The 14277-nt window shown below is 45.8% G+C and overlaps 1 protein-coding gene across 2 annotated transcripts in view; it reads left to right on the forward strand.

Annotated features, from left to right (window-relative positions):
- Window positions 1-13125, forward strand: part of LOC134339115 (uncharacterized) — a 29076-nt gene extending 15951 nt beyond the window's left edge. The window contains exons 3-5 of one of the 2 annotated variants that reach the window (XM_063035442.1): window positions 971-1126; window positions 7560-7819; window positions 11164-13125. In XM_063035442.1, coding sequence (XP_062891512.1) covers window positions 971-1126; window positions 7560-7819; window positions 11164-12848 — 2101 coding nt within the window. In that variant the 3' untranslated portion in view covers window positions 12849-13125. The remainder of the gene's footprint in view (window positions 1-970; window positions 1127-7559; window positions 7820-11163) is intronic. The other variant, XM_063035443.1, reaches the window with a different exon arrangement.
- The last annotated feature ends 1152 nt before the right edge of the window (window positions 13126-14277 follow it).

Genomic DNA, 14277 nt, shown 5'->3' on the forward strand with positions numbered 1-14277 from the left:
CTCTTTCCCTCCCCACAGCTGCTACCTGAGCTGCCAACCGTTACCAGCACTGTTTATTACATGTTTCTGGCATTTCAGTTGTCTTCAGTCTTTTAGTCATTTAAAAACACCTCAGCAGTATTGTAAAGGGCAAATTGGTCTGACAGTTAATTTTTTTCCCCAATTTCTTCAATGTTTTATCTTTTCTGGAAACATAAATGAACCATTACAGGAAGGATTTGGAAAATGTGCAGGAATTTACCAGAATGCAGTGTATGGACTGGGAGGGCATTTTGAAGAAAGTTGGGGTTATTCTCCTTCGAGCACCAGAGGGAAATGGGAGGCCTGCTGGAGGTTTTAACAATTACGAAAAGCATTAATAGGGCAGTCAGGTAAAAATGTCAAACATCAGAAGACGTGCTTTTATGGTTCGAGGGGACAAGCTTAAAGTAGCAATTTTATACACTGTGTGCCAAATGGTCCAGCTGGTGTCTGTACTGTTCTGTGAGCCATGGTGCACACATTAAAAAATTTCCCTTTGATGCTCACAATGAAAATTCCCATTTCCTTCCTAATGAAGGGTCTCTGCTCGAAACGTTGACTCTTTATTCCTCTGCGTACATGCTGAGTTCTTCCAGCATTTTGTATGTGTCACTCGTATTTCCCTTCCTCGTCGCCGACCTTACACCAGAATGTCCTTGCCTGCTGCTTCCCTCTTGATTGACAGTTCAGTCTGGCCCACATCCCAGCTGCTGTCTGTTTTTCACATGGAGTCCAGCAGCTTTTCGCCAGATTGTGTGTGCTGATGGCAGAGAACGCACACAATCCCCGACGTCGTTCCATCAGCAGTGGGCTTTTGTGGGCACAGGGAAGTGATGAGACTTCCACCCTGGGCAGTGTGACTGAACTGAAGTGTAGTGAGGTTGCCGTGTACTTGCTGGAGTTTCAAAGAATGAGAGGTAATCTAATGGGCTTCTACTTCGGTTTGCAGGTCACCGTGGAGAGATGAAGAAGGTGGTGAATGGAGAACTGCTCCTCGCTCTCTGCCATTCCCAAGTGGATCTGGAAGTGGACTGATGGAGTCTGGTGTTCCTGACTACTCATCCTCTGTGGGCCGCTTCTCTTCCCGCCAGCCGCCAAGGGAACAGTGAGTACCTTACTACGCCGGCTCCCAGCCTCAGGTTTCCCATTCTTATCCTCACGTTCAGATCCCTCATTCTCTCTGTAACCTCCTTCCATTTTTGCAGCCTCACAGCTTCCATTTGTGGCACTTTGTGCATTGTTGCATTCCTTTTCAGATTGGAAGTCTGGCTTGTAGGCCTCCGTCAGTCTCGTGAGACCATGGATTTGTGCCTTTGGAAGGTTTCCAGGCGCAGGCCTGGGCAAGGTTGTATGGAAGACCAGCAGTTGCCCATGCTGCAGGTCTCCCCTCTCCACACCACCGATGTTGTCCATGCGAAGGGCATTAGGACCCATACAGCTTGGCACCAGTGTCGTCGCAGAGCAATGTGTGGTTAAGTGCCTTGCTCAAGGACACACACACAGCCTCAGCCAAGGCTCGAATTAGCGACTTTCAGATCACTAGGCCGACGCCTTAACCACTTGGCCACGTGCCAAGTCTCTGGCTAGTGGTGGCTTATAGGTATACGGGGCTGGGTTCCTTTTGTTCACGGCCACTTATTGAGACTTAGTGGCCACTTAGATGCCTTCTGTAGCATAGCCCATCCACTTCAAGTCTTGATGTCCTGTGCATTCAGTGCTGCTCTCCTGCACGTCACTGTTTTAATGTGTGGTTATTTGAGTTACTGTACCTCCATGTCAGCTTGAACCAGTCTGGCGATTCTCCTCTGTTCTCTTTTATTGAGATACTTTCACCCATGTTTTTTGTTTTTTGTTTTTTATTTCTTTTTGCACCACTAAAATAAGAGACTGTTCTGTGAAAATCCCAGAAGATCAACTTCTGAGATATTCAAACCACCCTGATTGGCACCAATAGTCTTTCTACGGTCAAAGTGACTTGGACAACATGTCTTACCATTCTGATGTTTGATACAGGCAACAACTGAACATCTTGAACATGTCTGCATGCTTTGTTGCCACATGATTGGCTGATTTGATGTTTGCATTAAGTGCAGCTTTCAGGGTGCTGTGTACAACTTCAGAATCAAGATATATTGTATATGTTGATGAAACTACAGTTGTTGCTGCCTAGCAAACAGAAGGGTATGATTCAGCTGGAGAGGGGCAGAAAAGATTCTCAAGGACCTGAGCTTTCTCACAGAAAGTAGAAAGCTGGTGGGGTGACCGTAGAGTAGGGGTTCCCAGCCTTTTTTATGTTATGGACCAATACCATTAAGCAAGGGGTCCATGGATCCTAAGTTGGGAACCTGTTGTAGAGGTATATAAGATCCTGAGGTGCATGGTTAATTGAGGCCATTTTCCCGGCTCAAGGCTGCCTAAAACTGGTGGGCATGACTTTCTGGTGAGGGGGGAACAATATAAAGCAAACGTGGTGGGAGCAACTTTTCCACGCAGAATGTGGCAGATCTGTGGAATGAGCTATCACAGGGAGTTGCAAATGCGGATATTCCTTCAGCATTTTAAGACGTTTAGACAGGGATGGGTATGGTTTGGAATGCTGTGGGCCAAATGCAGGTAGATGAGACTAGCTGAGGTAGACAGCTTGGTCAGCATGATGAGTTTTAGCTGCAGGGCCTGCTTCAGCGCTGTGTAAATGAGCATCTGTATTGCGCAGTTAAACCAAAGCAGGGTGTACACGGTGAATGACAGGTTCCTGGGGAGTGTTGATCAAAAGAGACTTTGCGTTTTTCTGCCTCCTCCGCCCCCCCCCCCCCCGGCAGCTCATTCAGATACCAGCTATTCTCGGTGAAATATTTACCCTTCCGATCCCCTTTAAAACTTCCTGTCACCTTATAACTATGTCCTCGAGTTTTAAACACCCACACCACGGGAAACAATCCCTGGGTACCTAACCTATGTATGCCTCATAATACACACAAAAAATGCTGGTGAACGCAGCAGGCCAGGCAGCATCTGTAGGAAGAGGTACAGTTGACGTTTCGGGCCGAGACCCTTCGTCAGGACTCATAATTATATCCACCTCCATGTACCCACAGCCAACTTCGTGCCTGGCATACCAGGCGTTTAATATTCAATCTCTCCCGATACAAACTCTCCAGTCTGGGCACTATCCTTCTGAATCTTTTCTGTATCCTCTCAAGCTCAGTTACTGTTAGAACTCATAATATACATTGTGGCCTCAATTACTTGTACACTTAACAACGTGAAGTCACAACTCCTGTCCTCAAAGCCCAAACCAATGAAAGGCAGCGTGCCAAATACCTTCCTCACCATCTTGTCTACACTTTCAGAGAATGATGTACTTGTACCCCCTAGTCTCTATTCTCCAACACTCTTAATTTGCTCTGTACATTCTGTCCAGGTTTAACTGACCAAAACATGCCGCACATCACAATTGTCTGAGATGAATTCTACCTGTCGTTTCATCTGATCTAGGTTGTGTTATAATCTTATTTAACCTTCACTGTGCACACCACTGACATGGTCTCATCTGCAAAAGTGTTCTCACCAAATTGACCATATTGAAATGGTTAAAGGTTCTTCATTAGTAAGAGGGTCAAAGAGTCACAGGGAAGAAGGCAGGAGAATTTGGTTTCAGAGCGATAATAAATCAGCCATGATGGAATGGCAGAGCAGAATCGGTGGGCTGAATGGGCTAATTCTGTGCTTATGCTTTTACTGTCATCCAAATAAGACCAAAAGACATTTGAGCACAGTTAGGCCATTCAGCCTATTGAGTCTGCTCTGCCATTCCATCATGGATGATCCCGGATCCCACTCAACCCCGTATAACTGCCTTCTCATCATATCCTTTGATGCCCTGATCAATCATGAGCTATGAACTTCCGCTTTAGATATACCCAAGGACTTGTCCTCCACCACAGTCTGCGGCAGAGCATTCCACAGTTTCACTACTTTCTAGCTTAAAAAAATTCCTCCTTCCCTCTGTTCTAACAGGTCGCCCCTCAATTTTAAGCCTGTGTCCTCTAGTTGTTTTTCCTCACCCCTAATATTCCACATCAACAGATCATTTGCAATACCAGAGAAAACAACACACTGGACCATTGCTGCACCACCATCAAGAATACCAACTGTGCTGTTCACGCTCTCACTTCGGGAAGTCTGATCACCTGGCTGTACTTCTACTCCCTGAGCATAGGCAGAGACTGAAGACTGCAGCACCAGTAGTGAGGACCAAGAAGGTATGGACAAGGGAAGCACAGGAGTGCCCCACTGCTTTGAATTCAGGGATTCATCTTCGAACCTGGATGAATATGCTTCAGTTGTTACCGATTTCATTAAAACCTGTTGGATGAGTGTGTGCCTACAAAGATTTACTGTACGTTCCTAAACCAGAAGCTGTGGATGAACCAGGAGGTACGTCGTCTCCTGAAGGCTAGATCTGTGGCATTCAAGTCTGGCGAGGGATCTAACCTGGTCCCAATATATTGATGTAGTTATAAGGAAGGCAAGAAAGCGGGTATACTTCATTAGGAGTTTGAAGAGATCTGGCATGTCAACAGATACACTCACAAACTTATATAGTTGTACTGTGGAGAGCATTCTGACAGGTTGTATCACTGTCTGGTGCGGGGGGGGGGTGTTGAGGGGGAATGTGCTATGCACAGGACCGAAAGAAACTGCAGAGGGTTGTAAATCTAGTCAGCTCTATCTTGGGTTCTAGCCTACAAAGTACCCAGGACATCTTCAGGGAGTGATGTCTCAGAAAGGCAGCGTTCGTTATTAAGGGCCTCCAGCATGCAGGGCACCCCCTTTTCTCACTACCATCAGGTAGGAGGTATAGAAACCTGAAGGTGCACACTCTGCATTTCAGGAACAGCTTCTTCCCCTCTGCCATCCCATTCCTAAATGGACATTGAATCCTTGAATACTACCTCACTTTTTTTTTAATAAACGGTATTTCTGATTTTTTGCACTTTCTTATCTATTCAATATATGTATACTGCAGTTGATTTACTTGTTCATTATTATTTTTATTTTCTTTTTTTTCTCCTATACTATTTATTGAATTGAACTGCTGTTGTTAAGATAACAAATTTCACGTCATATACCGGTAATAATAAACCTGATTCTGATTTTGACCCTCCCTCCGCTTCTATCTGTGAGGATATAATAGCCCAGACCAAAGCCAGGTTCTCAGTCTAGCTGCCTTTATTGGAGCATAGGACAGGTCCTTTAGCTTATGATATTGTGTCACACTAATTAATCCATCTAATCCATCCACTCCCATTTAATCTAATCCATCTACCCAGCACATTGATTATGTCCATACTATCTCTGCACATTCACAGTTCATAAGTTTATTATCAAAGTCACCATATATTTCCCTGAGATTCATTACTTGCAGGCATTCACAGTGGAACAATGAAGTACAATATGATCAATGGAAGGCTACTCAAAGACTGACAGACAGTCAATATGCAAAAGATGATCTGTGCAAATAAAGAATGAAGAACAAGTAGTCATAGATAAGTAAATATTATTGAGAACATGTGTGGCGGAGTCCTTGAAAGTAAATCAATAGGTTGAAGAATCAGTTCACAGTTGAGGTTATCCATGCTGCTTCAGTAGCCTGATGATTGAAGGTTAATAACTTCCAGTTATGAACGTGGTGGTGTGGGACCTGAGTCACCTGTATCTCCTTCCCGATCACAGCAGTGAGAAGAGAGCATGGTCTGGATGGTCCTTGTCCTTGTTCATGCACCTATTTAATTATTTCTTAAGTACCCCTATATCATCTGCCTCTACAACCCTGGCAATGTATTCCTGGCTAAGCTGAAATACATGCCTTCTGGTACTGGCCAGTTGAATCCTGGCAAAGAATACTGACTGTCTAACTATACCTCACAAAATTTTGAAAACTTCTGTCAAATATCTCTTGAGCCTCTGCCACTCTAGAGGAAATGGTCCCATTTTGTTCAACCTTCCCTCACAACACATCTCCTTCAAACTAAGCTGCATCATGTAAACCACCTCCACACCCTCTTGGAAAGCCTCCACCTCCTCCCTATAGTAAGGTGAGCAGTGTTGAACATTATACTCTAAATGTAGCCTAATCAACTTTTAATAATATCAAAGGTAATATATAGTGACATATACTTTGATAATTTGGGTGGGAGGGTGCAGATAAACATCTACTAAAGGAGGTGCAAGGTGCTCCTTCCCACTAGCCCGTAGGTCACCCTTGAGCAAGGTGTAGCATCTGCTTAGAACACCCCCCCCCCCCACAGTACCCTCACCGATCAGGGTCATGTGAAGCTATGGGAGCAGGTGATGGTTGTGTGATATGCCCTAGCTACTTAAGTCCTGGTTATATGACCACGGATATCAGGCAGACAGTCACTGAAGAGTATTGATAATGATTGGGGTAATCTGTCTTGTAAATATACTGCCCAGAAGCAGGCAGTGGCAGACCACTTCTGGAGGAAAATTTGCCAAGACCATGATCATCTACATCGTAACAAATGAACTTTGATAAGTTTATTTTAACTTCGACTAAAGCTGTAACCTTATTTCCTAGTGCTTGAACTCAGTGCCTCAATTAATGAAGGTAATCATTGCATGCACATTTTTACCAGCCTATCAGCGTCTGTGGCCACTTTAGGGAGCCTCATAGCAGGGCTGCAAGGTCCATCTGTTTATCAATGAGAGTGTTCCTCCCACTAACTAATCGCCTTCACGTTGGATTTCCCAATATACAGCACCTTACAGTTGCCAGATTAAGCTCCATCTGCCTCTTCACCTATGTCTGCAACTGGTCTATATCTCATTGTATCCTTTGGTAATCTTCTATGCAGTACACAATGCCACCAATTTTTGTGTTCCCTCTTCTGCTGCTTCACTGACGTGCAGGTTGGGCCTATTGCGTGTTTGTTACTCCACGAATTACCATGCATACATAAAATATGCATGTTGGGTTTGATTTTTTTTAAAAAAACAATCAGGCACATGCCCATTTACTTAATGTTATAATGACCCCAAAGAGCACTGATTTTCATCCTGCTCCAGCTCCGAGGAACACGTCCTTAGCGTTAAGCGGGTTCTGAGTGTATTTCCTGCCCTGGTGCCAAGTTGTATTTCCTTTCCCCCAGTCGCAGATTTTATACTGAATGTCGCATGCAACTTCTGTGCACTGTAGCTACCTGCTGCATCTCATCTGAGAGCTCACTGTACTCATCTCCTGAGCTGTGGACGGGGCATCGTGATGCAAAACCACTTTCGAATTTGTGGTCATTTTTGTGCTGGCAACCCTAATGTTATTCCCTCAGCAATGGGCCAGTGCGGGCACAAAATGGTAGCGAAGTCCGTGGAGTAGGGTGTGTAGTGGGCTTGGGGATGGTGGTGAGGCTCCACTCCGGGTGAGGCCGCAGAGTCTGAAGTGCACTGGGGTCAGTGTGTACTTGCTGGGGTTTCAAAGAATGAGAGGTGATGTGATAGGTGTCTCCTGTGGTTTTCAGGTTGATGTGGCGAGGCAGTGAAGGTGGCGACTGGCGAGGCGGTGAAGGTGGCGACTGGCGAGGCAGTGAAGGTGGCGACTGGCGAGGCGGTGAAGGTGGCGACTGGCGAGGTGGAGAAGGTGGCGACTGGATCAGAAGAACTGCTCCTCGCTCTTTGCCATTCCCTTCTGGATCTGGAGCAGACAGTTGGAATCGGGGTGCCCTGACTACTCCTCCGCCGTGGGCATCGTCTTCTCTTTCTGCCGGCCGTCCAGGGAACAGTGAGTGTCTGTCAGTGCCTTAGTGCACTGGCTCCCTGCCTCAGTCTTCCCATTCTTATCCTTTGTCCTCTCCCTCGTAATCTATCCATAACCTCCTGGGTCCTGTCTCCCTCTCACAGTCATGCTCTCCAGATCTTTTTCAAATTAAAGTTTATTGTCATTCAACTGTTCACATATATGCTGCAGATGAAGCAGCATTCTTCTGGGCCAAGGTGCTCAACACAGTACTGATAACCTGCACACAGCACAATTAATATTACCACAAAGAAGTTAAATAAAACATATTCCAGAAGATCTTGACATTTGGCATAAGATGCATTTATGACACAAGCTAAACATAAGTAATTAAAACTTGGGCGGTGGTAGGGAGTTCAGTTGTCTCACAGCTTCGGGGAAGATGATGTTTCCCATCCAAACAGTCTTTGGTCTGATGGTAGGGTGTCAAAGATTGTGGGATGGGTGAGAGGGATCCTTGACAATGCTAAGAGCCCTGTGCACGCAGTGATCCTGATACTATCTCAGATAATTGGAAGAGAAACCCCAATGATCCTCTAAGCAGTCCTTGCAATCCTTTGTAGCGCCTTGCGGTCAGATGCTTTTCAATTCGCGTACTGGACAGTCATGCAGCTCTGCCTCCTCTCTGCATGCCATCCTGTCTTTGGTGATGAGGCCAACCATTGTGTCATCAGCAAGTTTGATTTGGTTTGAGCTGGAGCTATCTATTATTACATCCCTTTTCAGATTGGAGGCTTGTGGCTATGTGTTAATGATTTTGATGAGAATGTAGATGCCATACTTAATAATTGATAGATCATTAATGACACCTATGAAGATGATTGCCTGAGCTCACAACAGGATATAGATTATTTAGTAATATAGGGAAGGATATAACATTTGGAATTTAACCCAGGCAGGCACAAAGTGAAGTATATTGGTGATTTAAATCAGGATAGGGCTTACATGGTAAATGTCAGAGCTGTATGTGTGTTGTAAACCCAAGAGGGGCAAAGGATTACATAGAACATAGAATAGTACAGCACAGTACAGGCCCTTCGGCCCACAATGTTGTGCCGACCCTCAAGCATGTAGTTCCCTGAAAAGCGGCAACATAGGCCGGCCAGCAACAAACATTTATATATTAACAATATATATTAATGACTTGGATGAGGGAATTAAATGCAGCATTTCCAAGTTTGAGGATGACACGAAGCTGGGTGGCAGTGTTAGCAGTGAGGAGGATGCTAAGAGGATGCAGGGTGATTTTGATAGGTTGGGTGAGTGGGCAAACTCATGGCAGATGCAATTTAATGTGGATAAATGTGAAGTTATCCACTTTGGTGGCAAAAATAGGAAAACAGATTATTATCTGAATGGTGGCCGATTAGGAAAAGGGGAGGTGCAACGAGACCTGGGTGTCATTATACACCAGTCATTGAAAGTGGGCATGCAGGTACAGCAGGCGGTGAAAAAGGCGAATGGTATGCTGGCATTTATAGCGAGAGGATTCGAGTACAGGAGCAGGGAGGTACTACTGCAGTTGTACAAGGCCTTGGTGAGACCACACCTGGAGTATTGTGTGCAGTTTTGGTCCCCTAATCTGAGGAAAGACATCTTTGCCATAGAGGGAGTACAAAGAAGGTTCACCAGATTGATTCCTGGGATGGCAGGACTTTCATATGAAGAAAGACTGGATGAACTGGGCTTGTACTCGTTGGAATTTAGAAGATTGAGGGGGGATCTGATTGAAACGTATAAGATCCTAAAGGGATTGGACAGGCTAGATGCAGGAAGGTTGTTCCCAATGTTGGGGAAGTCCAGAACGAGGGGTCACAGTTTGAGGATAGAGGGGAAGCCTTTTAGGACCGAGATTAGGAAAAACTTCTTCACACAGAGAGTGGTGAATCTGTGGAATTCTCTGCCACAGGAAACTGTTGAGGCCAGTTCATTGGCTATGTTTAAGAGGGAGTTAGATATGGCCCTTGTGGCTACAGGGGTCAGGGGGTATGGAGGGAAGGCTGGGGCGGAGTTCTGAGTTGGATGATCAGCCATGATCATAATAAATGGCGGTGCAGGCTCGAAGGGCTGAATGGCCTACTCCTGCACCTATTTTCTATGTTTCTAGGTTTCTATTTGCTCCGTTTGCCGCATATTCAGTTGGAGCATTGAGTATGGTATCTTGGATGTCTTGTTACTGTTGTACAAGACATTCTTGAGGCTGTACTTGGTGGACTGTGTACAGTTTGATCGCAGAGGCTTATGCTGGCTTGTCCTTGTAGCCTTTCTTAAAGCTATAGCATTAACCATACTCTTGGTAGTTAAAATAGATGCAGATTTCTTTGCTGACGCCCCTTCATTCCTTCCCTAGCTTCCTGCAGTGGCCTAGGATACAGTTAATCTGATCCTGGGGATTTATGCACTGTAATGTCTGTGCCCGAGGCAATCCCACACTCTCTCCAGCTGAGCAACTTCATCATCAGTACATTCCTCTTCATCACTGGTACATTAAAGTAGATTGTTTCCCCTTCCACCCCTCTCATGTCAAGGCCTCTGTCTGTTCTGCCCAATGGACTGACCTCACTGTGTGTGAGGATGTGTTTCCCGACATCTCCATTACACGGTCTCCCTTTTTCAGGACTCCCCCATCAAACTTCTTTGGTGTTATCAGTTCCACAAATCACAGTTCATTGTCAGGTTTGTATGGGTCTCAATCCTTGAAGTGGTGAGGTTGTATTGGTATTTAACGGTGGAGTGCAGTGCTTGGTGTGTATAGGTCTGTGCTCACTGCACAGTGCGGAGAGCCTTTTTAGGTTTTTGTCCTGATGGTGAAAGACTTGATGTTGTAAAGTTCATTATATGTATTGTCCACTGCTGTCTGTTGCTATACAGAGCAGTATGGTGAGTTTATATAACTGTGTCCTTAAGCTGCAATGCTGTGGTTTGTACACTCTGTCCTTGCAGTACAGTTCTGTGTGTGGTATCATTCTCTGTCCTTGGACTACTGATACTTGTCTGCACTGCCTGAAGCCGTAATGTTGTGTGTCCTTTCAGTGCTGAAATTGTCTTTTCCCTTATAATCCCTTGCAGATTTGCCCTGCTCCTTGTACAGTGCTCCATGTTGTAAAGAGCTGTGTACTCACATTACCACCACATCACATGGGAACAGGAGCAGGAGGTCACCAGGCTGCTTCTATGCCCAGCAAATTGTCGTTAGATGCTGCCAGGCGTGGCAAAGCTGCTCCCTGCACACCCACTTTTTACAACTAATAGAATCATTCTGCTGTTTAAAATCCTAAGTTCTCTGTCTTTAAGAATTTCTGATGGCATTCTGTTAAATATTCTTGCAGGTCTGGCAGCCTTCCATCCTCCGGGAGCTGATCTACCAACCCAACTCGCGGACCCTGACGGAACTGACCAGCGAAGCCTAGGGTGGGCCCGTCCAGGTCGCAGCCGGCTCCGACCTCAGCGAACCCCCACTATTGAGACCCGACTACCGGAAGAAGTGGCTCGTGGATTCACTGGAATGCAGACCCGACTGGCTGGAGCACCTGATGCTGACCCCAGAGGCTGGTTCTACCAGGGTACCCGTTCACCTGAGACAGGTGGATTTGACACCCGAGGCCCAACTTGGCGCGAAGCCCGAGGCCCTACTCGACCTGCGGGGGTCGAAGCCCAAAATGACCGGAACCAGCAGATACCTCGGAAGCGAGGCAAGAGGGCAGGGCTGCAGGCGAGGCTGAAAACTCGTGGGTTCAAGACCCCCCTCCCCAGCATAGTACTAGCTAATGTCCAGGCCATCGAGAGCAAAGTTGATGAGCTAAGATCCAGACTGACCTCGCAAAGAGAGCTGAGGGACTGTTGTGTGCTGTGTCTTACTGAAACCTGTCTTACACCCGATTCACCCGACAGCTCCATTCAACCTGAGGGATTCTCCATTCACCGGATGGACTACGCGGCATCCTCCGATGAAAATAGAGGCGGAGGGGTCTGCTTCTTAATCAACTCCTCGTGGTGCTCGGATGTGAAGGTTTTAGCGAGCGCCAGCACAGCAAACTTGGAATATCTAACGGTGAAGTGTCGCCCGTTCTACCTGCCACGAGAGTTCACTGTAACTATCCTGACAGCAGTCTATATCCCACCTCAGACAGACACAAAGCCTGCACTTGATTCGCTTTGCGCTGTGATTAACAGCTTTGAAAGAAGATATCCAGAGGCCCTGTTCATTATTGCCGGACACTTCAACCAGGCTGACTTCAGAAGTGTGTCACCACATTACTACCAACACGTCTCCTTTGCCACCAGTGGCCCTAACACCCTTGACCATTGCTATACGACCATCAGAGAGGCTTATCGATCCATTCCTCGTCAACACTTGAGTAATTCAGCCCACCGGGCTGTGTTCCTTATCCCTGCGTACAGACAGAAAGTGAAACGAGAGAAGCCAGAACAAAAACTGGTACCGTGCTGGTCTGAGGAAACAAAGGAGATTCTGCGTGACTGCTTTGAGTCGGTAGACTGGAAAATGTTCAAGGACTCGGCTGCCAGCCACGAAGAGTATGTCACTACCGTCACAGACTTTATCACCAAGTGTGTTGAGGACTGTGTACCAAAGAGGACAATTACTGTGTTTCCAAACCAGAAACCATGGATGAACGAGGAGATCCGTTCCCTTCTGAGGGCTAGGACTGCAGCATTCAAATCGGGTGACCCCGTCCTTTATAAGAAAGCGAAATACGACGTCCGTAAAGCGATCAAAGAAGCCAAGAGACGGTACCAGTCTGAAAGCGAGTCTCAGTCTGGCCGTCAGATGTTGCAGAACTTGCAAACTATAATGGGTTGCGATACAAAACCGGAAAACAGCACTGACAACAGCACATCCCTTCACGATGTACTTAAGACCATCTTGGAAAGTTTTGAACAGAAGGACACGGGTATGTCTCCGCCTGTCATGTCAGACTCCAGTGAACCTGAATCTACAGCCAACGATGGTGAACATTCCGAGGGTGAACCTGTGGAAAGCATCGGCCCCTGATGTCTCTGGCTGTGTCTTTAGATCTTGTGTGGATTAGCTGGCAATGTTCAAAGTAAAATTTATTATTAAAAGTTGGTGTATATATGTTATAGATTCATTTTTTTGCTGGCATTTACAGGAAACTACAAAAACACAGTGGAATTTATGACAAACTATACATTAACACCCGATTTGCTAAAGAAGACGTTGTACAAATAAAAATAAGACTGAGGACATGAATTGTAAAGAATCCTTGAAAGTGAGTATTTGCGTTATAGAATCAGGTTTAATATCACTGGCACCTGTGGTGAAATTTATTAACTTCTCAGTTCAGACTTGCTGTGAGTGAAGTTATTCATGCCACTTCAGGTGTCTGAAGGTTGTCGGGTAATAACTGTTCCTGGACTTGGTAGTGCGTTACCTAAGGCAACTAAACCCGGTGCTGATGGTAGTAGTGAGAAGAAGGTCTGTCCTAGTTGGTAGGGGTCTTTGATGCATGCAGCTTTCATGTGGCAGTGCTCCATGCAAATGTGCGCAGTGGACTTTTCAGCCCAGCGCTGCATTCTATCAATGTTTTGTAACCTACAACAACCTTCCACACTATCCACAACACCACTAATGTTCACATCATTTGCAGACTTTCTAACCCACCGTTCCACTGCAGCTGGGCTTTGCTGGTGAGGGATTGGCTATATCCATTACATTCTGTAATCTTTTCGTTTCCAGGGCATTGGTGTTTCCATTCCAGGCCGTGATGCAACCAGTTAGGATACTCTGCACTGTGTATCAATAGAAGTTTGTCAGATTTTGCTGTGACATGCTGAATTGTCAAAAGTTGAGGAACTGTGTGAATTATTTGGGAAACATACATCAAAGTTGCTGGTGAACGCAGCAGGCCAAGCAGCATCTATAGGAAGAGGCGCATTCGACGTTTCAGGCCGAGACCCTTCGTCAGGACCGCAGTCGACGTTTCAGGCCGAGACCCTTCGTCAGGACTTATTTGGGAATTCTCTTGACTGCTGGTTCTAGGATTAATCCTCTGATATGATAGAAACCATAGAAAAACTACAGCACAAGATCAGGCCTTTTGGCCCTTCTTGGCTGTGCCGAACCATTTTCTGCCTAGTCCCACAGACCATATCCCTCCATACACCTCCCATCCATATATTTGTCCAATTTATTCTTAAATGTTAATAAAAGAACCCGCATTTACCACCTCGTCTGGCAGTTCATTCCACACTCCCACCACTCTGTGTGAAGAAGCCCCCCCTAATATTCCCTTTAAACTTTTCCCCCCTCACCCTTAACCCATGTCCTGTGGTTTTTTTCTCCCCTTGCCTCAGTGGAAAAAGCCTGCTTGCATTCACTCTATCTATACCCATCATAATTTTATATACCTGTCAAATCTCCCCTAATTCTTCTGTGCTCCAGGGAATAAAGTCCTAACCTA

This window comes from Mobula hypostoma, chromosome 28 (genome assembly GCF_963921235.1).
Source record: "Mobula hypostoma chromosome 28, sMobHyp1.1, whole genome shotgun sequence".
NCBI lineage: Eukaryota > Metazoa > Chordata > Chondrichthyes > Myliobatiformes > Myliobatidae > Mobula > Mobula hypostoma.